The 27,540-nt window shown below is 39.3% G+C and overlaps 1 protein-coding gene across 1 annotated transcript in view; it reads left to right on the forward strand.

Annotated features, from left to right (window-relative positions):
- IFT57 (intraflagellar transport 57) overlaps nt 1-27,540 on the forward strand; it is a 73,742-nt gene that overhangs the window by 26,630 nt on the left and 19,572 nt on the right. The window contains exon 6 of the mRNA XM_020896305.2: nt 11,025-11,147. Within this exon, the coding sequence (XP_020751964.2) occupies nt 11,025-11,147 (123 nt within the window). The remainder of the gene's footprint in view (nt 1-11,024; nt 11,148-27,540) is intronic.

Raw genomic sequence — 27,540 nt, forward strand, 5'->3', positions numbered from 1 at the left:
TCCAGAGTTTGATTTGTGGGTTATTTGTTTAAATTTTGAATTTTTTCTTAGAAAGAAAAAAATTGCTAGCCCCCAGAGTTCCACATTCTCTTGGTCCCTCTGGTTTCCGAACATCTGAAATTGAGTAGAAGCATCTGTGAGGGTGGCCATGGGGTGGGAACACTAATGAGTGAAGCTCCGACCGTGGGGCAGAGCCTGTGAGGGTTAGTGATGTGGTAGAATGTTCAAGGATGTGAGGGGTGGGAGCAGGGGAGGAAGCGAGGTGTTCAGCAGGTGTTGTTGTTATTACCATTTGAAATTTGAGCATGCTGATTGGAAAGTGCCTGCATGCATGTTCATGGTAACTAGGCTGTAATTATGAGTGGTCTCTGAAAAACCCATCCATTCTGAAGCTCAACAGAATCCCAGCAGTAGTGATCTGGCAGCATAATGCAGATGTCTCATTCTTCTCCCCCAGCAAAAAAAAAAAAAAAATGGGAGGGAAGCTGTGCACTCTCTAAATTCTATTTTTAAATGCCCATCACTTCATTTCAAAACATTTTTTTCAAACATGCCATAGACACCATTCTTCCTTGAGATGCTAAATTTAAGGTTTTAGAAATCAAATCCTAAGTTATACAGTAAAAAACCAACTCTCTGAAAAGGTTTAAACACAATTGGTTTTTAATTGCTTAGCAAAAAATTCATTGTAGCAAGAATGAGAGAATTTTTAGCTTAAAAGGCAAAAGCTGTAAGGAAGTAAGACTGTGGGCTTAGGATGATAATCATCTCCGTTGTAGTTGAGGGTGTCATTGTGGCAAGTCTGCAATACTGTAATCACAAAGCGGGAGAAGATGGGTCTACTTTGATTAATAACCTAAATTACATCTTCTTCACTTTACCTATGGTTGACACTTTGCTGTTCAACACAGTATCTTTCTGAGTAATACGAGGGAAAATACACCATGCTCCAACATGACGTGCCCACGGTTTACCCCTGGTTCTGATTCCTGCTTGAGGAAAATGTTCTTTCTTCTCCTTTCCTAAAACCATGGGGTGTGAGTTCTCTTTGTGCTGTGACTGTGCTCTGTCATTGGCGCTTCACAGAAGAAACAATTAAAACGCCACATGTTTTGAGTGTGATGGAATGCGTCATGGCTGAGCAAATGCTTTTATTTCTCTGGTAACTAACCCGTACCACCCCAGCAGTTTCACATCTGGAGGTGAATAGGAAATGTAGGTTAGAGAAGAAAGCTGCATCGCTCACTGCTCAGAGGAGACTCAAATGGCAGCCCTTGCTGGGTGTAAAAGAGAGTTTTGCTTGATCTTTAGCGTCGCTTTTGAATCCACACTTGAAATAGGAAAGAGATCCTCATCATCCTGGTTTTATTGTGAGGAAGCAAGGACTTTTCAAGGTCTCTTCCAACTCTGAGTCCATACCTTTAAGGCCAGTGCTACAGTGAAAAAGCAGCCTTACATATAAAATCCTGACCACATGGCCAAGATCTATCCTCTCTCTAACTCTTCTTTCTTATCTGTAGGTGGAGACACAATTCAATCCAGGGTTGTTTTAAGATTAATAGAACTTGGGGACCACACCTAGCATGGTGCTGGCAGAGAGTATCTGTTTGATGAATTTCTTATTTTGTATAATTTTTACCTCTCCTCTAGATTGGAATTAGTTATAAACATCCTTAGGTGTTATAGGAGAATAGAAAAAAGCCCCCGTCTCACTATACAAGTTTCTAGACCACCATGAGTGTTTTTGAGTAAGAAGCTTACGTAGCGTGTAAGTTATAAGGAAGATTGCATTTCGATGTAAATCGGGAAGCTCTGCTAATAGCATGGCTCTACTTTCATTGTCTGTCGCTGGACTGTCATTGAAGGCCCAGTCTGCTTTGGACTCAATCTGCTGTTGCACAGCTTCTCCCCTATAGGAATCTAATGAGAAGTATTGTAGTTTTAGGATCTTTCCTAGGAATCATTTGAAAGCTGTCATTTTATGAATGGATGGATTTTACTTCCTCAATCAACACTAATAGCATGTATTTATTATAAAATTCAGTACATTAGATGTGTACCTGGAGTGTGTGCTCTTCTATAAACCTGTATTCTTAAAAACCCTCACCTGTACCCATCTACCCCCACAAAGTTAGTGCTTTGAATTTCTGACAGCTGATTTATTTTCATCCAGGACATGTAGTTAGTTACTAAGACCTGTAGAAGGTGCCTTTGAAATCCCTCTCATATTCACCTTCCCCAACTCCACCCTTTGCTGAAATATTTTTCCTCTGATTCCTCAATCTCTTTTTTCCCCGTGTTGTGGGATCGTAGTTCCCTGATCAGGGATTGAACGTGGGCCCTCGACAGTGAAAGCTTGTAGTCCTAACCACTGGGCCACTAGAGAATCTCCTCTTGCTCTTTGGTGTGACTCCCCCAAACATGACTTGCGAGCATTCTGAATCCAGTAACTTTGGTTGGCTTTTCATTGCCTACAGCTCAGCTTGGACAGATTACAAAGCAGTACATTTTTGGTCTGGCTTTCAAAACCCTTAGCAATTTGACAACTGTCCATATAGCCAACTTTATTTTCTTTTGCTGGGATAACTTCTCCAGGTAGACTCATGAGGTTTCAAGGTAACCTCATGAGTATATCTGCTCTCATCTCATCCTCTTTTGTCTCTTACCTAAAATGCCTTCCCGTCATCTCTCTACCTGACCCTTCAATGTTTAAGGTTGAGCTCAAATCCTGCCTCCTTAGCGATATCTTTCCTTATCACCGCAGCTCCATTTTAATCCTGTGAGTCACAAATCTACCACCCGTAAATGTTCATAAAACTACAATGTTCTTTATGAGGACTTTCATCATTCTCTTCACTGTCCCTGGGGTAGAGCAGCGCTTGGTATTCAGTAGGCACTAAATACAGGTTTGTGGGGTTAGATCATTTTACCTTGTCTGTAACTTTTCTTTGTCCTCTGGCTTAGAGGGCAGAATTCACATTCCTCAGCTGGCCTCTGAGGTGTTCACGATATATTCAGTTTTATTTTGCTTCCCCGCATTTAGCTTGTTAATCTCCTAGTCTGTCATCTCATGTGACCTTCACACGCGGTGTTCATTCGATGTTTCCTGTTTGGCTTACGGTGCTTTCCTGCCCATGGAAACACTTGACCTGCCTCTTCTGCCTGTTTACATCCCAAACTCCCTTGTAAAGTTAAACTTAAATTTCACCATTGCCATTTTCTCTCTCTGACTCAGACTCCTAAAGCATTTACCACCCCTGCACTGGCTAGTTTTGGGAGGTAATCAAACTTAACATTTTTACCTGTTTTTGCTGAAAAAACTTTTTTCTTTTTAAAGGTAAAATATATTCCTTGTTTATTTTACATGAAAGCCCAAAAGAATACAAAGGAAAAATTAAAAATTTCTTCAGATCTCAGCACCTAGATATAAACATTGTATCCCTCTACACATAATTTGCCCTGAGGTCAGGTGAGACGCTAACATTTAGTGAATCTGGATGAAGGGTATATGTGAATTTTTAATGCTATTTGTGTAATTTTTTATAAATCTGAAAAAAATTATCCTGATGCAAAAATAGATTACTGAAGTAGTACAGAGTTAAAAAAATAATCCACATATATGGTTATATTAGTATATGAAGAAATGCAAATCAATCAGAGAGTCAATTAAATGGTGATGAGATAACAAGCTGTTCATCTGGAGAGAAAGGATGGATTCCTCCCTCATATCTTACACCCAAATAAACCTCATATGGATCAACAAATTAAACACTGATGAGGCCCAAGGATATGAGCGGCAAGTGTAATATTCATGGGTTGAAATAGGCATGATAACACATGGTGAGAAAGCTAAAAACCATAAAGGGAAGAGCACTGATAAATCTGAATGCATAAAAATTAAAAGCTTGTGTATGGAGGGGTGGGGAATACCGTGAAGGTAAAAGACAAGTAAGAACGTGGACAGATACGGCTGTAACTTACTGACAAAGCGTTGGTGGCCGTGTAGTGAGGGCTTCAGAGCTTGTGCTGCAGGGTGGCCGTGGCTGGGCCCTGCCGCTCACCAGTGCTGTGACACTGGGGAAATGGTGCAGCTGCTCTCTACCTCGCTTTTCTCATTCGAAAAGATGGGAATACGGCTCCTTTGATTCATGGTCTCTTATGTAACCTGTGTGTAAAAGCATCTAATACCATGCTTGGCACATGATAATGGTAATGGTGAATATAACTACTAACAGACATTGGGGGCTTATTATGTATCAAGTATTATGAAAGACTTTCAAATGCATCATTTAATTTAATCCCCGTAACAACCCTTTCAATGTGGAGAGGGTACAATTATTACTTCCATTTTACAGATGGGGACCCTGAGATTTAATGATTAGCAGCTAGTAAGTGATGAAGGTGGAATTTGACCAGAGATGGGATGCCCGACTCATTGTCTTAACATTTACATCATACTGTGGTGATTCTTAAGACAACTTAGTTCCCTGAGTCCTGGGAATATTTCACCTTGACAATTAATTGGATTTTAATATTCCTCTCAGTAGGTTTGAATTGAGCTCTTCAAATGTATTTGAGTGCTGGTTTATCCATGTGGTTACACCTAAAAGAAACCTCACAGAGATTTACGCCATGGAAAGTTAGGCTTATTTTGCGTACTCTGCAACACCAAGTCTAGTGTTGGGGCATGGATGCATCCATACTGTTGCATCTCAAAGAAGAGAAGAAGCCTTACAGAGATTTACGCCATGGAAAGTTAGGCTTACTTTACATACTCTGCAACACCGAGTCTAGTGTTGGGGCATTGATGCATCCATACTGTTGCATCGCAAAGAGAAGAAGCCTTACAGAGATTTCCGCCATGGAAAGTTAGTCTTATTTTACATACTCTGCAACACCAGTATGATGTCTACATCATTTCCTCCAGGCTCACTTCCTGTGTTCCTTTCTTTGGTTTTAGCTTGAGAAAATAAGAAGTCTATAGAAATGACTCTATCTTAGCCCTTGGTGTACTAGTGTAGCTAAAGTACTTAAGTAGCAAAGGTAGTTTGATGTGTTAAATAGAAATCATATTGGAGGTTAAATTCTCCTTCAGAAACAATTTCAGATCTTTAATTGGAAAATTAAATTTATTTTGTGTTAATTTGGGGAGCTTTCTTTTTACCCTTTCTGGCATGTGGGAACAAAATTTGTTCAAGTCTTGGTTCATATTATAACTCAATAAAATTTCTTTTGATACTCTTAAAATTGAACTTAAGAAAACTTTTGTGAACTTCATATATTTCAAGACAGAGGCTACCATCTATCTGTTTCTTTTGATAGATTAGCCAGGGTTTAATTTGGTTATTCAGAGCAAATTTGAAGATACTTTTTGAATGGTATTAAACATTTTTCTTCACAGTAATATAGTGTTAAATCATGTAAAACCTAATTTGGAAAGAAAATAATGAATTAGACTCACATTTTGTGCTTCTTTAATCATGAAGAAGAATTGACTTGTAGCAACATGAATGGTTTTAACTCTGCCTTAAATATAATTTGTTAAAATCATTAGATTTTGAGAGAATACTCCGATTGAAATATCAGTAACTTGTTTACCTCTTTCTCTAGCTTTATTGATAGATGGGAAAGAAGGACACTAGATACCCTTAGGAGAAACCCTGTTTAATCCATAGTAATACCATATATACTTTATTAGCCTTTTGGCCATCTAGCCTATCTTGGAAATGCAGCAAATGAGGCAGAATGCAAAAAAGGTCCCTGAGCAACCAAAATAAGGATAAACACTTCCATTTAAACTTTTTCTGTGAAGAGTCCTAACCTCACTGCCCTCCATCCTTGAGTGCTCACTCTTTTCTCTTGTATTCTTGGGCTCAGTCGCTCGGCCGTGTCCAACTCTGCAACCCCGTGGACTGTAGCCCACCAGGCTCTTCTGTCCATGAGATTTCCCAGGCAAGAATACTGGAGTGGGTTGCCATTTCCTTCTCCAGGGGATCTTCCTGACCCAAGGATCGAACCTGCGTCTCTTGAGTCTCCTGCATTGGCAGGTGGATTCTGTGCCACCTGGGGAGTCCAACTTTGCCTAAATTCTAACAAGGTTGGTTATTAGGTTTCTAAATCCACAGCAGCTTAGGAGAAGGAAGAGGTGCTGCAGACAGCCACAGGTGATCACTGGCATCTTGACACTAAACACAGCTCTAGGAACAGTTTAAAAGCAGACATTAGAAAGCAAAACTTACAGTTATCTGGGATCGTTTAGTGGGGGATCAGTCATATCCAGATTTCTCTGCTTTTAAGGCATCGTTGTATTACAGCATAGTTCAAAAAGAGACATCAAAAAGATTAAGTTATAGCCAGTAAATGTCAGCATTTCCCGTATCCGAAATCCGTGCTGACAGTGGTGTCTGATCTTCCTGAGGGGAGGGATTTGGGCTTGGTAGTTGTAGGCTTCAGCACCTCCCCTTGCTCTTGTTTCATTACTAGTTATGTGTTGGGATCTTCTAAATCTCCCTTTTTCACCCAAAAGTTGGTGAGTCCAGTTTCTGCCCAGGCCTTCATGATCTGGGTCCTCCCAGCAGGCTCCAGTCTGAAACTGATGTCTGACTTGAGGTGTCCGTCGTCGGAAATGCCTTCTCATGGGCACCTGAGCCTTGAGCTCCACTCTCGGGCCTGCGCATGCACTGGCTTTATTTACCCTCTGTCATCTTCCTTTCTGATAGGCAGGGTCTTTCCTTATCCCCTCTCTGTCATCATGAGACCAAAACCACATCTAAGTGTGTGTGTGTGTGTACATAAATGCACACACAGAGAACATAGTATTTCTTCAGATGCTAGACTGTCCCATTCATATTTCATGGGAAAAGGGGAGACTACTTTCTGGAATAAGATTCTGAACAGTCTAGTACCATCATGTTTGATCCTTAAACTGACCTTGGGTAATATGCATCAAGGTTACATTACGGGATAGCTTAGACTGTTTTCATTTCTTCCTTTGGCAGTCTTAGGGTCAGTTCTCATCAGTTTCTTTTTCTTAGGACCAATTATTACCTGCATTAACTAGCCTCAGATGCTTTCTAGTAGGCTGTAAACTCTTTACAGGCAGGAATTAAACCATTTTGTCATTCCATACTAAGCACAGTGCCTGGATTCTTAACTTGCATGTTGTAGAAGCTTAACGGATAGCTTATTGGTAAATTAATTAATTATAAATGAGACTTCAGGATAGTCTGTGTATTATTGAGCTTCTAATTGTTTCTTCAGCAACATTAACTAGAAAATGCAATTTCTAAAAGGCATCCTTTATCTTAGTTAATGTTGTTTCAGAGGGCAACTTCGTCATGATGATATAAAATTTTGATTAAGTGGAAACAGCAGTTTATTTCTCTTTACTAATAGCTTCACATAAAATACCATTTGTTATCAGAGAAGCAATTAAAAGGAAAGGTTTTACCAAAGTATTATAACCAAGGCGTGGTTAAAATGATTTATACTTCATGTGTAGGGCTTGCTCAGTGAATGTATCCACTTATTAGGCATTAGGAAATTTTGAGTGAGGAACAGTTATGAATCGTATGTGCAAAGGTGGAAGTAGAAAGAGCCTGTATAGTTTGAATACATTAATGCTGCTTTACCAAATCTAATGTGCTTTTTTTTTCTTTGCCCTTTCTTCATTTAGTAACCTAGGTTATTTCCCCCAGTATACTAACTATAGCCTAGGAGTGAGTGAAAACTTTCGAGCTACTACATTAAATCATTTCAGGACATTGGGAGTAGGAATTAGCAAATCATTGCTTACCAGAACCAAATAATAAGCTAAGAAGGGTAAATGCAGCTTACTAAAGGGCTCAGTATAAAAATAAACAGTAGCTCATGCACTGGAGTATCTTGATATAGTGTTTGATCTCCATGTATTCTGTTAACTCTTGGATTCTGAGTCTGATTCAGACAGGGCCAATGCTAACCCATTTGCCTTTGTGAAAATTAGAAAAATGTGCCCTTTTTATATTTAAAATAGTAAAAATTTTAAATATGTTATGCGCGACTTGAATAATCCTATGTTCAGGCCTGAAGAAAGTGGGAATGTGGATGGCTTTGGTGATTCTGGGCTCCACCCCCCTGTAAGGAAAGGAGGAAGGGGGCATGGGGATGAGAGGATGGGCTTGGGGAGCAATGGCTCGGGTATTTCATCAAGAATGCCAATTTCAGTTCATCCAGACAGTGGGTCTGTAAAGCAGACTGATTTTTAAATCAGTGATTAGAACATCTATTTTCTATTAAAGAATTATAGAAAAACTGCTGCTTTAGAGGACATGTCCCTTTTTGACTCAGCCCGGCTTTGCAGGGTTGGGACGTGGGGGGCTTGTAATCCTGGCAGGAGCAAGCCTGTGTATATACCATACACACGCCCCAGATGTCAGGGCTCATATCCCACTGGCAGTGCGTCCACCCTCCCACCCTCACCCTCATCCTCATAAGACCTCACCCCGTTTGTTATAGACAATGAGTCAGTCAGAATGGGGCTTCCTAGAGCCAGGAAGGGGAACTGGGATGCGCCAGTGAGCGTGCAAGTACATGCATGTTAATGAGGATCTGTGTGGGGTTAGCGTGACTGAGAACGTTCCCCGTGGCCTCACATTTCCCCGGGGAGATCAGTGTCTCTTCTCACGCCATCACATACATCCTTCCGTAACTTCACACATGTCAGTTTTGTGAATACACCACCGCTCCCCAGTTTAGGTGCTGTGTGCTACCTTGGGTTCAGTTTACACAGATACATAGCATTATATTAGGTGCTCAATATAATACAATGTTTCTATATTTAAATGAGCACTTTCATGTTTAAAATAGGATCTTGAACATTTTTCACTCAGAGTTGCCACATTTTACAAAGTAATCCTTGTATTTTTTCATACTTCTGGGTTTTTTAAAGATAGAATGTAACTGATAAATTCAGACCACATAGTATGGAATGAAAAAGTATATACTAGTTACCCATCCTCTAACTGCATGGTTAGAACTGTGTGGCCCCCAGAATTTCTAAACAAAAAGCTGTATATGCTCCTTGTAAGGCTCGGAGTCTGTTTGGAGCTTGCTGATGTGAACTGGGAGGCAGGAGAGGGAGAGAGGCTTTCTCGTGTTAAGTGCCCTGGAGACTCAGTCAGGAGTGAGTTCAGAGACCTCAGGCTCCCCATCAAATCAAATCCCGATATAAGGTTATTCTTATACTTGGTGTTAGACTGGATAAAAATATCTTTTAGTGACATAAATTCACATTGAGTGTAATTTCACCATGAGGTTGTTAATATAGTCTTTTATTTTAAATGTTGTATTTTGGGAAATTTCAAACGTATACACAATTAGAATGAGATAATGAACCCTTAGGCACTAGGACCCAGTTTAACAGTTAACATTTGGTTGATCGTGTTTCCTTTGAAGCCCCTGCCTCTTTTTTTCTTTGCCCCATAGTATTTTAAAGTAAATTTCAGACATTACATCATTTCACTTTCAGCGCTTATCTCTAATTTATAAGTCCTTTTTAAAACATATCCACCATGCCATTATCATACCTATAAAATTAATAATAATTCCTTAATATCATCTAATACTCTTCCACATTCCAATTCCCCTGATTGTCTCAAAAACATCCTTTTACAGGTTATTTAAATTAGAATCCATAGAAGGTCTATAAATTGTATTTGGCTGTTTACATCCCTCAAGTTTCTTTTTTTAATACATTAATAAATATTTTTCCTTACTTTTAAAATAATTTTCCAAGGGAGCATAAAAGGAAAAATACCAAAATTAACATATTAAGCCTTATGTTTTGTTGTTGGTGTTGAGTCACTCACTCGCGTTCGAGTTTTTGTGGCCCCATGAATTGCAGCGTGCCAGGCTTCCCCATCCTTCACCATCTCCCTGAGCTTGCTCTAACTCATGTCCATTGAGTCAGTGATGCCATCCAACCGTCTCATTTTCTGTCCCCCCTCTCCTCCTGTCCTCAGTCTTTCCCAGCATCAGGGTTTTTTCCAATGAGTTGGCTCTTCACATCAGGTGACCAAAGTATTGGAGTGTCAACTTCAGCATCAGTTCTTCCAGTGAATATTCAGAACTGGTTTCCTTTAACATTGACTGATTTGATCTCCTTGCTGTCCAGGGGACTCTCAAGAGTCTTCTCCAACACCACAATTTGAAAGCGTCAATCCTTCAGCGCTCAGCCTTCATTATGGTCCAACTCTCACATCCGTACATGACTACTGGAAAAACCATAGCTTTGACTATAAGCTTTATCTTTAAATCATTAATTTTTATGCTCTGTATGTTTTCAGATCCATACATACTAAATGCTGAAGTGTATAGGGCTAAGAAAATGGGGGGGGGGGGAGTTTTCCTTTTCTGATTTGAAAACAGGCATGAATTGATCTTATTACCCAACAGCAGAAATCAAATGTAGAAAATAGACCCTTACCCTATTTGAGTTCAAATAGGTCTGCATTAAATCACATTTTTAAGCTTTATTATGGTTTAACCTAACCAAAATATCACTTTATAAATAAAAAATTTGTAAACGAAGTGCCCTTTGCTTCTGGAATTTTATCTTTTTTGTTTTTCAGATTTTGGGTTTATATTTCAGTACAGTGAGTTTAATCTAAGACAGTGTTTTCTTACCAAACATGTGAATGTTTGTATCTTTTCAACTGTTATTAACATACCTAAATGGTTTATCCATTTGATAGATTCCTATTGAGTTCACTGTGATATATCAGAAGCCTTATTCTTTGTAAAAAAAAAATAGTTACATCACAAATTTGCTTCTTTATAATTCTAAATACTTATTTTGCTATTCTACCAGCTTGGTGCATTATCTTCTTTCAAGATGGATAGGAGGACAGAAAAGAATTTCTTCTGCTGCTATAATTTTAACACTACCGTGCTTGATATAAATTGTGCAGTGCTGCTAAAATGCCTCAGAATTTTACCATTTCTTTTTATAAACTCTGAATCCTGTGATGTCTTTCCTTTCTTAGGATATGAACGAGTCTGCCAAACAAGAAGATATTTTGGAATCTACAACAGATGCTGCGGAATGGAGTCTGGAAGTAGACCGTGTACTACCACAACTGAAAGTCACGATCAGGACTGACAATAAGGTATAGAAGAGAGAGTACATTTTGGTCGGATAGATTTTTATGTGGTCATTTAGGATCAAGGGTACTCCCACTTATGCAAATGATTTAAGAAGGGATACAGTTTCCAGTGTTTTATTTTAATAGAGACTTAGTTAACTGTTGTTGAATGAATATATAAAGTTATATGGTCCACAAATCAAAGAATGTATCTTTAAAATAATTTGGAATATATCACATTTCCCAGGGAGTAAGGTGTGTTTTCTCTGTATATTTTGATATATTTTCTTGACAGTCATATTTTGTCTAGGTGAACAGTGACTGAAATTGTAATTCTGTGACTGTATACTAACGGAGCAGAGTTAAAGTGGTTTTAGATCTCTGCTGGATGGCAACACAGAAGACGTCCTGGAAGTTACCTTACATAATCTATTCAGTACACATGACTAAAAGTTAAATATTAAGAAAATAGCCAAGAAATCATATGCAAAAAAGATTTGGAGATTAGGCCAAATGAACCAGCCCATTTAGTGAAGTTTCTGCTTCTTTTTTACCTACAATTTATGAGTAAGAACTTCAGAACAAGCTAATAAGTGACTAGACAATCCTATTCTTTAGACAATATTACATACTAGACAATACTATAATAGTATCATAGTAATCTCTAAAAAGAGCTAGAGAGACATCTAGGTTAAAAAAAAAAGAAAGGATTTTCATCTTTGGAACCTGAGACAAGCTCCAAAATTATGGAACAAGGTTCCAGGGAAACTTACCATTCTGCAAATGTGATTGTGTGTCTGTCCCCAAAGTATAAGCCTTGCAAAGACTGCCGTTCTCAGTTTCTGGGAAGCTAATTCATACTAGATTGTCTGGATTTGGGCTAGTAGAGTTGAATCCTGGAGAAGGTAAGACGTGGCCTAGAGCCAGTCCACTCCTAGGGCAGTCTTTAAAATAAGGGCCTCAGAGGTCTTCCGAGACTGTGAACAGCTGTGGAACAAGCTTTCTCTAGAGTAGATGGGCAAATCCTGCAGCCCTGTTTACCATATATTTACCCAGTCATTATGGAGGACAGTTACTATTTGAGTACATCAGGGGTAAATTCTTTGTTTATATGTCTCATATATAAGTACATATTAATAAGAATTTCTTTCCTGATTTGATCTCTGCTGAAAGTCATAATTTGCAAAAATGTAATTTTTTTCTTAAAATGTAATTTCTTATTTTTTAGTTTTGTCAGAACATATTCTTTTCATAAAATTAAAGATCACTACTATTGTGATTGTAGTTAGAACATGTTAAAATAATTGTGTAGTTGGGAGCTCTCAAGCACATTTTAGATCCATAAGGAAGCAAGTTTAATTTGTTTACTTTCAAGGTAAGTAAACTCTTGAAATCAAACATCTCACAGTTGGATGTTTGATAGGATAATAATAGGACCACACGAATGGTCTTGATCGCCATATAATAGAAGTAATTGAATAAAAAGTGAGAGAATATAGATGTAACTGCTAACCTGTATGGTTTTATAAACCAGTATAGCAGTAATCAAAATCCTGGATTCTTGCAAAATCGGGGAAGAATTAACTAGTTCAGAGTTGGACTGAGTCTCATGCCATTCATTATCATCCTTGACCTTATGAGGATATACTGTGTCAGATTAACTATACAATCCCTGTTATAGGCAATACTTGAAAATGTCAGATAAAGTTTTTAGGGGGGTTGGTATTTTTTAGAATATGTGAATATCATTTTTCCAAATACATACTGAAATTGAAGAAAGTGGGGAAAACCACTAGACCATTTAGGTATGACATAAATCAAATCCCTTATGACTATACAGTGGAAGTGAGAAATAGATTTAAGGGACTAGATCTGATAGACAGAGTGCCTGATGAACTATGGATGCAGGTTCATGACATTGTACAGGAGACAGGGAGAAAGACCATCCCCAAGAAAAAGAAATGCCAAAAAGCAAAATGACTGTCTGAGGAGGCCTTATAAATAGCTCTGAAAAGAAGGGAAGCGAAAAGCAGAGGAGAAAAGGAAAGATATTCCCATTTGAATGCGGAGTTCCAAAGAATAGCAAGGAGAGACAAGAAAGCCTTCCTTAGTGATCAGTGCAGAGAAATAGAGGAAAACAATAGAATGGGAAAGACTAGAGATCTCTTCAAGAAAATTAGAGATACCAAGGGAACATTTCATGCAAATATGGGCTCAATAAAGGAGAGAAATGGTAGGGACCTAACAGAAGTAGATGATATTAAGAAGAGGTGGCAAGAATACACAGAAGAACTGTACAAAAAAGATCTTCACAGCCCAGGTAATGACAATGGTATGATCACTCACCTAGAACCAGACATCCTGGAATGTGAAGTCAAGTGGGCCTTAGGAAGCATCACTGTGAACAAAGCTAGTGGAGGTGATGGAATTCCAGTTGAGCTATTTCAAATCCTGAAAGATGATGCTGTGAAAGTGCTGCACTCAATATGCCAACAAATTTGGAAAGCTCAGCAGTGGCCACAGGACTGGTAAAGGTCAGTATTCATTCCAATCCCAAGAAAGGCAATGCCAAAGAATGCTCAAACTACTACACAGTTGCACTCATCTCACACGCTAGTAAAGTAATGCTTAAAATTCTCCAAGCTTGGCTTCAGCAATACATAAACCATGAACTTCCAGATGTTCAAGCTGGTTTTAGAAAAGGCAGAGGAACCAGAGATCAAATGGCCAACATCCACTGGATGATCAAAAAAGCAAGAGAGTTCCAGAAAAACATCTATTTCTGCTTTATTGACTGTGCCAAAGCCTTCGACTGTGTGGATCACAATAAACTGTGAAAAATTTTGAAAGAGATGGGAATACCAGACCACCTGACCTGCCTCTTGAGAAACCTGTGTGCAGGTCAGGAAGCAACAGTTAGAACTGGACATGGAACAACAGACTGGTTCCAAATAGGAAAAGGAGTATGTCAAGGCTGTATATTGTCACCCTGCTTATTTAACTTATATGCAGAGTACATGATGAGAAACACTGGGCTGGAGGAAGCACAAGCTGGAATCAAGATTGCAGGGAGGAATATCAATAACCTCAGATATGCAGATGACACCACCCTTATGGCAGAATGTGAAGAAGAACTAAAGAGCCTCTTGATGAAAGTGAAAGAGGAGAGTGAAAAAGTTGGCTTAAAGCTCAACATTCAGATAACTAATATCATGGCTTCTGATCCCATCACTTCATGGCAAATAGATGGGGAAACAGTGGAAACAGTGGCTGACTTTATTTTTGGGGGCTCCAAAATCACTGCAGATGGTGACTGCAGCCATGAAATAGATGCTTTACTCCTTGGAAGGAAGTTATGACCAACCTAGACAGCATATTAAAAAGCAGAGACATTACTTTGCCAACAAATGTCCGTCTAGTCAAGGCTATGGTTTTTCCAGTGGTCATGTATGGATGTGAAAGTTGGACTATAAAGAAGGCTGAGTGCAGAAGAATTGATGCTTTTGAACTGTTATGTTGGAAAAGACTCTTGAGAGTCCCGTGGACTGCAAGGAGATCCAACCAGTCCATCCTAAAGGAGATTAGTCCTGGGTGTTCATTGGAATGATTGATGCTGAAGCTGAAACTCCAATACCTTGGCCACCTGATGTGAAGAGCTGACTCATTGGGAAAGACCCTGATGCTGGGAAAGATTGGGGGCAGGAGGAGAAGGGGACGACAGAGAATGAGATGGTTGGATGGCATCACCAACTCGATGGACATGAGTTTGAGAAACTCCAGAAGTTGGTGATGGACAGGGAGGCCTGGTGTGCTGCAGTTCATGAGGTCGCAAAAAGTCGGACACGACTGAGCGACTGAACTGAACTGAATATCATTTTGAGTGTAGATTTTTGTGGTGAAACATACTGATGTAAAATCATGTTTGATTGCTTTTTCTGAATTCTTCTCTAGATAATTTGGTCTTTGTGTCCAGTAGTTAGTTCATAAACCCTTTTTTTCCCTAAGTATTTCAGCTGTAGCAAATGGGAATTGCAGCTTTAAGGTCAATTCTTTATTCAGCTCACTTAAGAAAAATAAAATTATATGTTGATTTGAGAAAATAAGGTACTAATGAATAGAGAAATGTTTTTCATGTCTCAGAAGTAAACTAATCTAGTAATATATGTGGTTTCTCACGGACTCATTATCCTCCTTCATCAGGAAAGGTTGACTTCAGCATCATGGTAGATCCCCTTCTTCCTCAACTCCTGACTCCACTAAAACCAAAATCTCTCCTTTACTTTTGGACAAAACAATAACCTTTCACTCATCTGCAGGCTGTTTAGGACCTCTTAAGATTTCAACTTCATGTTTGGGGGTGGTGGCGAGGAATTACTTTCAGATCAATGTGTTTTACTGATCACTGTTAGATTAATTTTTAAGTAGCATAGAGATGTAGGAGATGAGTAATGCAGAGTTTGCATTATTTAAATCCATTATAAATTTCTTTAAAATGACCTGGTGTTAGAAGTAAAAAAAGTCCCGTATTTATTTGGCACCAGATCAAGCATTTGTTTTGCTTTTTTTTCTTACAAGTTCAGTTTATTCCTTGTATGCTTCCCAATTGCAAAAAAAAAGTTAGTCTTCTTTTCTGTTCTTTTTGCATATTTCAGTCTGTATGCTTGATGAGATCCTGTCATACACCAATATTGTATTTTGTATGTGAGTCACCTTGTAATCAGGTTTTTACTGCAAGGCTAGTTTATCCTCATTTCTGGCACTACTTGTTACTATTGCCAATTCCCAAAGAAAGCAAATAAATTTTAATATTAGCTTAAATAAATTACAATTGGGAAAATAAATATGTTGCCAAAACTACAAATAATACATTCCACAACTGAAGATAAAAAATTTTGTCATATGCTGGCTTGAATGGACTGTATGAGTGGTTTCCCTTTTTAGAGCTGGATACAGACAATGTCCCTGGTGATTACTTCTAGAGTAGCTGTGTATCTGTCTCAGATCTACCTCAACTTGGAATAATATGTCTGAAGACACAGTCAAAAGTTCTGCCAAGAGAGTCAGTGCTGCTGCTGCTAAGTCGCGTCAGTCGTGTCCGACTCTGTGAGACCCCATAGACGGCAGCCCACCAGGCTCCCCCATCCCTGGGATTCTCCAGGCAAGAACACTGGAGTGGGGTGCCATTTCCTTCTCCAATGCATGAAAGTGAAAAGTGAAAGTGAAGTCGCTCTGTCGTGTCCAACTCCTAGCGACCCCATGGACTGCAGCCCACCAGGCTCCCCCGTCCCTGGGATTCTCCAGGCAAGAACACTGGAGTAGGGTGCCATTGCCTTCTCCGAAGAGAGAGAAAATTCAGCCAAATCCTGAGTCATTCACCCCTAGTTAATGCTTCATTTAGGGCCAAGTGCATAAGGCTAGCTGGTCAGTTCCTTTGAAGGACAGCCTGAGGACACTTAAGCTAGAGTAGATGTCGGTGCCGCCTAATAAAATTATCTACAGCTATTAGTCTGCAACTCTACACCTTGTTCTTTTTTTCCTCTTTATTTCTCTAATCTTTCCTTTCTGCTGTGTTTATTGGGCTTCTCTCATAGCTCAGTCGATAAAGAATCTGCCCGTAATGCAGGAGACCCAGGTTCAGTTCCTGGGTCAGGAAGAATCCCTGGAGAAGGAAATGGCAACCCATTCCAGTATTCTTGTCTGGAGAATCCCATGGACAGAGGATCCTGGCAGGATACAGTCCCTGGGGTCACAAGAGTTGGACATGACTTAGCTACTGAACCACCATTGTTCTTTATTAGATCCAATAGTAAGTGCCCACAACTGTTACACACCTACTTGGATGGAATGTAAAACTTTAAGAGCAAGCATCTGTGATTATACTCAGACTAGACTTAAATCTCTAACTGCTCAAAAATTATCCTAATCTGAGTCTTTTTAAAATGAAATTTTATTTTTAATTATATAAGTAATACTGAAATAATATTTCAAGGGGAGAGGAGGCAGGCAGTGTCCTGTGGATTAGAAGCTAGGGAGAACACATTTAGTCCTACCACCAAATCTCAGAAACTTAATAGAACTGTGGTATAAAGACCCAGGGAAGGTGGAGCCTATCTCACACACCTTCCGTGGGCACCCGAAATTTGTATTTCTGCCACTTACTAGCTGTGTGATCCAGGGCAAGCTACTGTACCTCTCTGTTCCTCTTTTCCTTATCTCTAAAAAGGGACTAATTCTGTTACCTCGTGAAGTTGTTGTAAAGCGCCAAGAACAGTATCTGACACATAGTGATTGCCAAGTAAATGTCCATTATTTTTGTAATATTATTGTACTCTATCATAGCCCTCTGTATCACTATTCAGGAGGAGTTTACAAAATTTCTGCACTAATGCTTCCATCATTTAAGGAATATTGTTTACAGTCAGCCTTATATTTTTACATAGGATATAGTTGGATTCATAGACATCTTATTTTGGTAATAAATCTTTCTAGTTTTTGCCCTAGTAAAGGCGTATATAATATGATGAAAATAATAGTAGTAAATGATATTTGCTCAGTGCTTGCCTTGTGGCGCATGCTGGTCTTAGCACTTCACATATTACACTCATTTAATCCTTTCCGCTGCCCTATGATATGCAGGCACCTTTTAATACAGATGTGGAATCTGAAACAAGGAGAAGTTGTTTGCCTCTGCCTAGTCAGTGACAGACACGATATTTGAGCCTCCAACCTGGGTTCTTAGCTATTCAGTTAATGACTGTATAGCACACTGGTTTAAAAGCACAAATTCTGAATCCAGGATGCTTGAATAATAATCTTGACTCTAACACTTATTAGCGGTTGGACCCTGTGGGTAGGTTACTTAACCACTCTGTGCCTCAGTTTCCTCGTCTGTAAAATGGAATTCATTATAAAGCCTACCTTAAGTTATTAAAAGTAGTAAATGAATCAGCATATCTAAAGCACTTAGAATGGTGCCAGGAGAATCACTTAATATATGCTTCTGTGTGCTTTTATGTTTAGTCTTGAAATTGTACCTCTTTTTTCCACCTAACATTTCATCATGAGTATTTCCACATATCCTTAAAAATTATAAACCGTAACTTCAGATGACTGACTGTAGCGCTGGAAGGTCACCGTCACTCTCCAGCTCACCGCCAGGTAGCCAGAGGGCTTGGCCAGGTTTAGCAGGCTGGGGTCAAACCAGGAGGTCTACGATCTGGGTGGAGTGTCTCGCAAGAGCTCGTGGTTCGCACATGGGCAAGCCTGAGGACCCTGAGACCTGGGAACATAGTCCGCTAGCTGGAAGCGGATGGGCCAGCGAGTTGTTTCAGAGAGCAAGTGGCTGCTGAATAAGGAAATCCAGTTGAAAGAGAAAGCATGGAGAGCAGAAAGCCAGAATGATGGTTAAGTAGAAAATGAAGTTAGAGATCTTATATAATTACTTATTGCTGCAAGAATGTGCAGTCAGAAAAGCCTGTGGGCTGTAGCTGCTGTTATCTGCTTTTAACTGTGTGAGGGGCTCTTCTCCAGGCTACTTTATGATCATTATTGAAGGATAATATTTCCTACTTGATTGAAATTTTTTAATTTCTATGATAGTAATTTTTAAACTTTTAAAAAAATTATTTAATTGGAGGATAAGTACTTTACACTATTGTGATGGTTTTTGCCACAGTGAATCAGTTGACAGTTGTTGGGTTTGAATAACAAAATGACTGAAGCTGAGATGCCAAAGAATTCTGCATGTCCTCTGTTTCTGGGAAAATAGAAAATGTGCATGCATATTCATATAGATTTCACTTTCTGTGTTTTTTATTAATTTTGATTGCTTAAGAAATACTTAATGCCATTTCTTAAGGAAAATTATTCTTTCTTTAGTTTTCTTTTTACTATAGAAAAGCAAAACCCTTTATTTGACTTTATGGAAGTAAACAGAGAACATCTAAATGAGACCAAGTCTATTTATTCAAAGCTTGCTACAGCAAGGAGTCAGCCACCACCACTTCCATTTGGCAGAGAATTTAAGGCATGCAGGAATATTTAAAAGAATTATAGTAGAAAAAAGGAAAGTCTTCAGATGTTCACATGTGACTGGAAATTTGGAGGCAGGCTCACTAGAAACAGGGCCTCTCGTGATCAGTGATCACTTGCCACACAGGTTGTGGCTTGGCTTCCTGAAGTAGTGGCCACAGACTGTGGATCAGAATTCTGTTTTTAGTAATGGTCTAGCTATTATCTGTTGTCCATTTGTATGTTTATTTCTCAACTTTAGTCATTGAACCAAAGGGAAGTATCTTCTTAAAATGATCGATCTTATTCATCTTTATCAGGAGAATGATTTTTTTCAAGTCAAGGGTTTTTACATAGAAGCCAAGTAATCATTAATAATATTTATTTCAGAAATAAGGAAGAGCAGCAAGTGTGAAATCAGTTTTCAACTAAACCTTACACAGATCCTTTTTTTCAATTATGCAGTATTTATTCCTAAAAGATTGTATATTAGAATGATTTAATATTAGGTATTTAATGCAATGAACAAATGTTCTATCGTGCTTTAATGCCCTGTGGATATTGTAATTAGAATTTTGATTAATGACTTAAATAGACTTTTTTCCAAATTATAATTAAATGTTTCCTGCTTTGTTGTTTTAAAAGATAGTTGGCTAGGTACCCCTTCTTTCCACCAGAATGTCTTTAGTCATTATGTAAATCTTCAGGTTCATTACAAAGAATTCAGATAAAGAGATGATTTTTTACTTAAAGCTTAGGCAGTACTGCAGCATGTGTTTCTAATTATTTCAAGCCTTTGATTCACTGAACTGCTTTTTTACATCCTTACTTGTTCTTCAGAGTCCAGCTTTCTCAGGTTGCAGTTGTAAAAAGAACCTTAAACTTTAAATTTCAACTCCAAGCAATTTGATTTTGTTTTAATGTAAACAAACCATATGGATGTTGTTTTAGGTAATTCACAGCAAGAAACCTTTTGGGAAGTCTTTGTGCTAAGGGTGGAATCATTACAATAGTCTTGAGCCCTTGGGCTCTCCAGTCACTGTGCTAGCTAAAACCTAAAAGAGAATAGAGAGGCCTTCATTAATTAGTAGGTGGAATTCCATTTAAATGAACCTGAAGGGACCAGAGAATCGCTGTATTATTTCTAAGTCTCTTCATATTGGAAGCCAAATCCTGCAGAAATGTACAATGGTAGGCTTTCTCTTTTTACTCTTGTAGACAAATCTGTACCTGGAAGCAATAGAGGGTATGTTCTCCATTCCAAAGCAGTGGAAGGTCAACTTGCTTTGATCTGCTATCAGTGTGTTCAAGAGTGTTAATAAAATTTAGCTTTCTAAATATTTCTTACCTATAGGGATTTATCAGTTATTACAGTTCTGGAATAAAGAGCATTTCTTAAGACTTCTACTCTGGTTGCTGGATAGGCTATATTAATAGGATCCTTGTTCAGTTCAGTTCAGTCATGTCCAACTCTTTGCGACCCCATGAACCACAGCACACCAGGCCCCCTGTCCATCACCAACTCCCGGAGTCCACCCAGACCCATGTCCATTGAGTTGGTGATGCCATCTCATCCTCTATTGTCCCCTTCCCCTCCTGCCCTCAATCTTTCCCAGCTTCAACATCAGTCCTTCCAATGAACACCCAGGATGATCTTCTTTAGGATGGACTGGTTGGAATATCCTTGCAGTCCAAGGGACTCTCAAGAATCTTCTCCAACACCACAGTTCAAAAGCATCAATTCTTCGGCACTCAGCTTTCTTTATAGTCCAACTCTCACATCCATACATAACCACTGGAAAAACCATAGCCTTGACTAGACGGACATTTGTTGACAAAGTAATGTCTCTGCTTTTTAATATGCTGTCTAGGTTGGTCATAACTTCCTTCCAAGGAGTAAGCATCTTTTAATTTCATGGCTGCAGTTACCATCTGCAGTGATTTTGGAGTCCCCAAAAATAAAGTCAGCCCCTGTTTCCATTGTCTCCCCATCTAATTGCCATGAAGCGATGGGATCAGATGCCATGATCTTAGTTTTCTGAATGTTGAGCTTTAAGCCAACTTTTTCAATATCATGGTAATCCAAGTCTATGCCCCAGCCAGTAATGCTGAACAAGCTGAAGTTGAACGGTTCTATGAAGACCTACAAGACCTAGAACTAACACCCAAAAAGCATGGCCTTTTCATTATTGGGAACTGGAATGCAAAAGTAGGAAGTCAAGAAACACCTGGAGTTACAGGCAAATTTGTCCTTGGAGTACAGAATGAAGCTGGGCAAAGGCTAATAGAGTTCTGCCAAGAGAACGCACTGGTCATAGCAAACACCCTCTTCCAACAACACAAGGGAAGACTCTACACATGGACATCACCAGATGGTCAATACCGAAATCAGATTGGTTATATCCTTTGCAGCCAAAGGTGGAGAACGTCTATACAGTCATCAAAAACAAGACCGGGAGCTGACTGTGGCTCACATCATGAACTCCTTATTGCCAAATTCAGATTTAAATTAGAAGAAGAAAGTGGGGAAAACCACTAGACCATTCAGGTATCACCTAAATCAAATCCCTTATGACTATACAGTGGAAGTGAGAAATAGATTTAAGGGACTAGATCTGATAGACAGAGTGCCTGATGAACTATGGATGCAGGTTCGTGACATTGTACAGGAGACAGGGAGAAAGACCATCCCCAAGAAAAAGAAATGCCAAAAAGCAAAATGACTGTCTGAGGAGGCCTTACAGATAGCTCTGAAAAGAAGAGAGGTGAAAGGCAAAGGAGAAAAGGAACGATATTCCCATTTGAATGCAGAGTTCCAGAGAATAGCAAGGAGAGATAAGAAAGCCTTCCTTAGTGATCAATGCAGAGAAATAGAGGAAAACAATAGAATGGGAAAGACTAGAGATTTCTTCATGAAAATTAGAGATACAAAGGGAACATTTCATGCAAAGATGGGCTCAATAAGGGACAGAAATTGTATGAACCTAACAGAAACAGAAGATATTAAGAAGTGGTGGCAAGAATACACAGAAGAACTGTACAAAAAAGATCTTCATGACCCTGATAATCACGACGGTGTGATCACTCAAACTCACCTAGAACCAGACATCCTGGAATGTGAAGTCAAGTGGGCCTTAGGAAGCATCACTGTGAACAAAGCTAGTGGAGGTGATGGAATTCCAGTTGAGTTATTTCAAATCCTGAAAGATAATGCTGGGAAAGTGCTGCACTCAATATGCCAACAAATTTGGAAAGCTCAGCAGTGGCCACAGGGCTCGGAAAGGTCAATTTTCATTCCAATCCCAGAGAAAGGCAATGCCAAAGAATGCTCAAACTACTGCACAATTGCACTCATCTCACACGCTAGTAAAGTATTGCTTAAAATTCTCCAAGCCCGGCTTCAGCAATACATAAACCATGAACTTCCAGATGTTCAAGCTGGTTTTAGAAAAGGCAGAGGAACCAGAGATCAAATGGCCAACATCCACTGGATGATCAAAAAAGCAAGAGAGTTCCAGAGAAACATCTATTTCTGCTTTATTGACTATGCCAAAGCCTTCGACTGTGTGGATCACAATAAACTGTGAAAAATTCTGAAAGAGATGGGAATACCAGACCACCTGACCTGCCTCTTGAGAAACCTGTGTGCAGGTCAGGAAGCAACAGTTAGAACTGGACCTGGAACAACAGACTGGTTCCAGATAGGAAAAGGAGTATGTCAAGGCTGTATATTGTCACTCTGCTTATTTAACTTACATCATGAGAAATGCTGGGCTGGATGAAGCACAAGCTGGAATCAAGATTGCTGGGAGAAATATCAGTAACCTCAGATATGCAGATGACACCACCCTTATGGCAGAAAGTGAAGAAGAACTAAAGAGCCTCTTAATGAAAGTGAAAGAGGAGAGTGAAAAAGTTGGCTTGAAGCTCAACATTCAGAAAGGATCCTTGTAGTCATGAGCAAAAATGTATTATATATTCTGTGGACTCAGCTCAGTCCAGTTCAGTCACTCAGTCATGTCCTACTCTTTGCGACCCCATGGACTGCATAATGGCAGGTTTCCCTGTCCATCAACAACTCCCAGAGCTTGCTCAAACTCATGTCCATCACGTTGGTGATGCCATCCAACCATCTCTTCCTCTGTTGTCCCCTTCTCCTGCCTTCAGTCTTTCCCAACATCAGGGTCTTTTCTAAGTCAGTTCTTCTCATTAGGTGGCCAACGTATTGGAGCTTCAGCTTCAGCATCAGTCCTTCCAATGAATATTGTCACTGATTTCCCTTACGATGGACTGGTTGGATCTCCTTGCAGTCCAAGGGATTCTCAAGAGTCTTCTCCGACACCACAGTTCAGAGGCATCAATTCTTCGGTGCTTGTGGTCCAACTCTCACATCCATACATGACTACTGGAAAAACCATAGCTTTAACTATACAAACATTTGTCAGCAAAGTAATGTCCCTGCTTTTTAATATGCTGTCTAGGTTGGTCATAGCTTTTCTTCCAAGGAGCAAGCATCTTTTAATTTCATGGCTGCGGCCACCATCTGCCGTGATTTTGGAGCCCAAGAAAGTAAAGTCTGTCACTATTTCCATTGTTTCCCCATCTATTTGGCATGAAGTGATGGTGCTAGATGCCATCATCTTAGTTTTTTGAATGTTTAGTTTTAAGTCAGCTTTTTCACTCCCCTCTTTCACTTCATTCAGAGGCTCCTCAGCTCTTTGCTTCCTGCCATATCTGCATATGTCATCTGCATATCTGAGGTTATTGATATTTCTCCTGGAAATCGTAATTCCAGCTTGTACTTCATCCAGCCTGGCATTTCGCATGATGTACTCTGCATATACGTTAAATAAGCAGGGTGACAATATACAGCCTTGATGTAGTCCTTTCCCAATTTGGAACCAGCTCATTGCCCCATGTCTGGTTCTGACTGTTGCTTCTTGACCTGCATACAGATTTCTCAGGAGGGAAATAAGATGGTCTGGTATTCCCGTCTCTTTAAGTATCTTCCACCATTTGTTGTGATCCACACAGTCAAAGGTTTTAGTGTAATCAATCAATGAAGCAGAAGTAGATGTTTTTCTGGAATTCTCTTGCTTTTTCTATGATCCAGCATGTTGGCAATTTGATCTCTGGTTCCTCTGCCTTTTCTAAATCCATCTTGAACAGTCTGTGGGTTGGATACAGGAATACATTTTACATACATATTAGTCAGAAGATGGGATTCTGCCTGTTATTTGAATAATGGAGAAACTACAGTTAGGATTCTTACAGATTTTCTGATAGACCTTTTGTTGAAAAATATTCACCAAATTTTTAAAAAATAAGGCACCAAAGTTTGCAATTACCAGTAACACATGTAAATACAGGTGGCAATAAATTGATCTCCATGAGGCTCCATGCAGGAGTAATAGCTCTAATTACTGTCACAAATGTTTGTAATTGTATCTATTGCTGCCAGACAATAAATGCTTTTTAATATAGTAAGACCATAAATGTACATGCTGCTGTTGTTTAAACAAAATACAATTTTCAGCGAATTTATCCTTGAAACACCTGCTATAATCAAAAGAGGTGAATGCTATCAAAATAAGCCGCCTAAATTATCGACACACGCACACTGTTGGAGCAGCCGGTGTGGTTACGCAGCTGCCTGGCTGTGTCTGGGTGAGAGGAGTGCTCCCCGGCGGACGTCCACAGACAGCTTTCTGTGAGGGAGGCTACACCAAAGAGAGTGCCGTTTTGGACTTTTGTATTGTTTTTAAAAAATGGTGTCTTTTAATGGACTTGAAGTTGTATTCTCAAGGTCAGCTTTTTTTAAGTTTTATTTTCTTTGTAGCTTGTGGGTCATGGACAGGGTTGCAGGACAGTATACGAGGCATGATTACACATTTGAAAATCCTGCAAAGGGGCGAAGGAAAATCCAGCCATCCTTAGGCACCTGGAAATGATTTTTAGCTGCTTCTGTCAGTGCTGGTCGTTCAGGATATTTTCTGTGTTTAAACTTGGTTGATGATACTTTCCTTCCTATTTACCCGGAGTGTGATAAATGTTTCAACTGAATCTGGAAAGGTTTCATTTACCAGAAGTTAAAACAGGAGAACAAGTGTTTTTGCTTTAGAGATTACCCTCAGCTCTAACTAAAGAACATCAACAGTGGTAGATTTTTAAGGAAATAACCAATAAAGATTACATATTACATAAATGCTGTGGAGGAAAGTGACTCATGCCTCGTGGCAGATATACCTCAAGTAGACATTTGTGATTGAGAGCATGGAGTTAATACACATTGATTATAACTGAAATTTCTAGACTGCCTAAATATTTCATTATTGCAAAGTATAATTTCATGTTTCCTTTTAATTAGTTAATATAAAATATGAATTGAAGCAGAAGCCATTTATCATGTGGACCTCTCTATGAAATGCACTTTGTAATTGCCTTGCCTCATTTTTCCAATCAATAGAGCAGTTCTCACCATCAGAATGTTTTATTACAAATTTCTTAACATTTGTACAGATTGTTACCCCCAGAGTCATTATCCCATTATGTGTGGTTGTTTCTTTATGCCATGGTAACGATTTATGTTTCTTAGTTCTTCAGATATGTAGATGACTCCGTTTTCTCAGTTTTTGTTTTTTGAGTATCAGTATGAGATCAAAGTTTTGATGATGAATTCTTGAGGTTGGGAGGGACTGGCAAGGTCATCGCTTCTGGCCCTCCACCAGGGTTCCTCAGTGTCCTGTGAAATAATGGCATTCTGCGTCGGCCTGAGAGTGCTCCTGCCTTTTCAGAAGAGCCCCTTCTTCTGCCTCACCAGGTCTCTTCTCAAGGCTCGTGGCTCTTTCTAGAAAAAGTCTGGAAGCCCTCACTCAGAAGACTTGGACTTCTAAAAGGGCTGTGGATTGAGTAAGCATGAATAGTAAGGCTGAGTCAACAATGAAAATGCTTAGTAGCAGATGGTAATCAGTAAAGATGATCTCTGAGCACACATTAAAAATGTTATTTTTTAACTAACAAGGTATTTTATGGAGAGATTATGGATCTCCAGTTTCAGTTTAATTACAGTCAGGTGTGAGGATCCCCATGATTGTTATGATAGCCTTTGCTTACCCTTTATGTGCATGTCTTATTTTTCTGTACAAGAGGAATATCTAAGAAGCAAGAAGTTTCCCGAGGAAATACATATTTCTAGCATGATTCCCACACCCCCTGCAACATATAGCATACACTACACATACATACTGAACTCTTCCTAAGTCATATGGTTAGTTGTTTGAACACTTAGAAAGAAAAATCCTGCTTCCACACCAAAAAGGTATACCAAAGAAGACTTTAAGCTGCTGACAATTAGGGAGAAATCTCCCACTTAAAAATTCAAGGCAACCACATTCTGCAATTATCCTGCAACCTGGTGGGCATTTTTCATTAAGGAAGTAATTTAATCTCATGAAAAAATTATTTAATTTAATGCACAGTCTCTCTCTTTTTCTCTCTCACACACATACACACACGAATACATAAATGTGAGCAGTGATGAAGCTGAAAATTAATGTAACAATTAGAACAGGAAAAATAGATTGCAAAACTGCTTGTGCGGAGTGGCAAAAAGCGGGAATACGGATAATGTTCTGTCATTAAAGAAGGGCGTGTTCTGGGTGGAGGAGGGAAATATGCTGCTCATATCCTTGCAGAGAGTATGATAAATTATTGACCTATCCCAAAAATATTTGCTGTGGTGAACTTAGACATATGCAGCTCCTTCTATCAAGCTGTCTTCTCTGCCTCTTTCATTTAACCTGACTTCCTGCCATCAAATTACCAGAGAATTTTGTCATTGGCTGCAGATGGTATTAAACATGTCACAGGAACATCAGTATTCCAGAGTGAAATCTTGAGACTGATCACTTTGGGACCGCAGCTCACCCTTGGCCGTATCTCTGTATGACTGCAATGACAGTTATCATTTTAGTAACTAGGCCTGTCTCCCTCTGGTTAAAACACAGATGAGTTGTCCAGGTCCCCTTCCAGGCAAGGCCTTGCTGCCCAACTTCAGAGAGTGTGGTCTGCAGACAACCTCCAACTATAACAGAGCTGCCTAACCCAAGCTCATGCCCTGCCAGGGTAACCCACATCTGGCTTATGTGAGTTGCTCATAGTTTCTGACTTACATAGATAATGCTGATTTGAAAATTCTTGAGCATGTCATTTGGGGAAACATAGGGACACGTTTCTCCTGTGGTTTCTACTAAGAGTGGCATTGCTAGGTCATCGTGTCTGCATATGTTCAGCCTTAGCAGACCCTGCCAGGTATTGATAGTTTTTGAAAGTAATTATACTCCTTCCGGACTTGTCTGAAAGTTCCAGTTGCCCCTCATTTCCTTCAGCATTTAGTACAGTTTTAGTC

Source organism: Odocoileus virginianus, chromosome 25 (genome assembly GCF_023699985.2).
Source record: "Odocoileus virginianus isolate 20LAN1187 ecotype Illinois chromosome 25, Ovbor_1.2, whole genome shotgun sequence".
In the NCBI taxonomy this organism is placed as follows: Eukaryota; Metazoa; Chordata; class Mammalia; order Artiodactyla; family Cervidae; genus Odocoileus; species Odocoileus virginianus.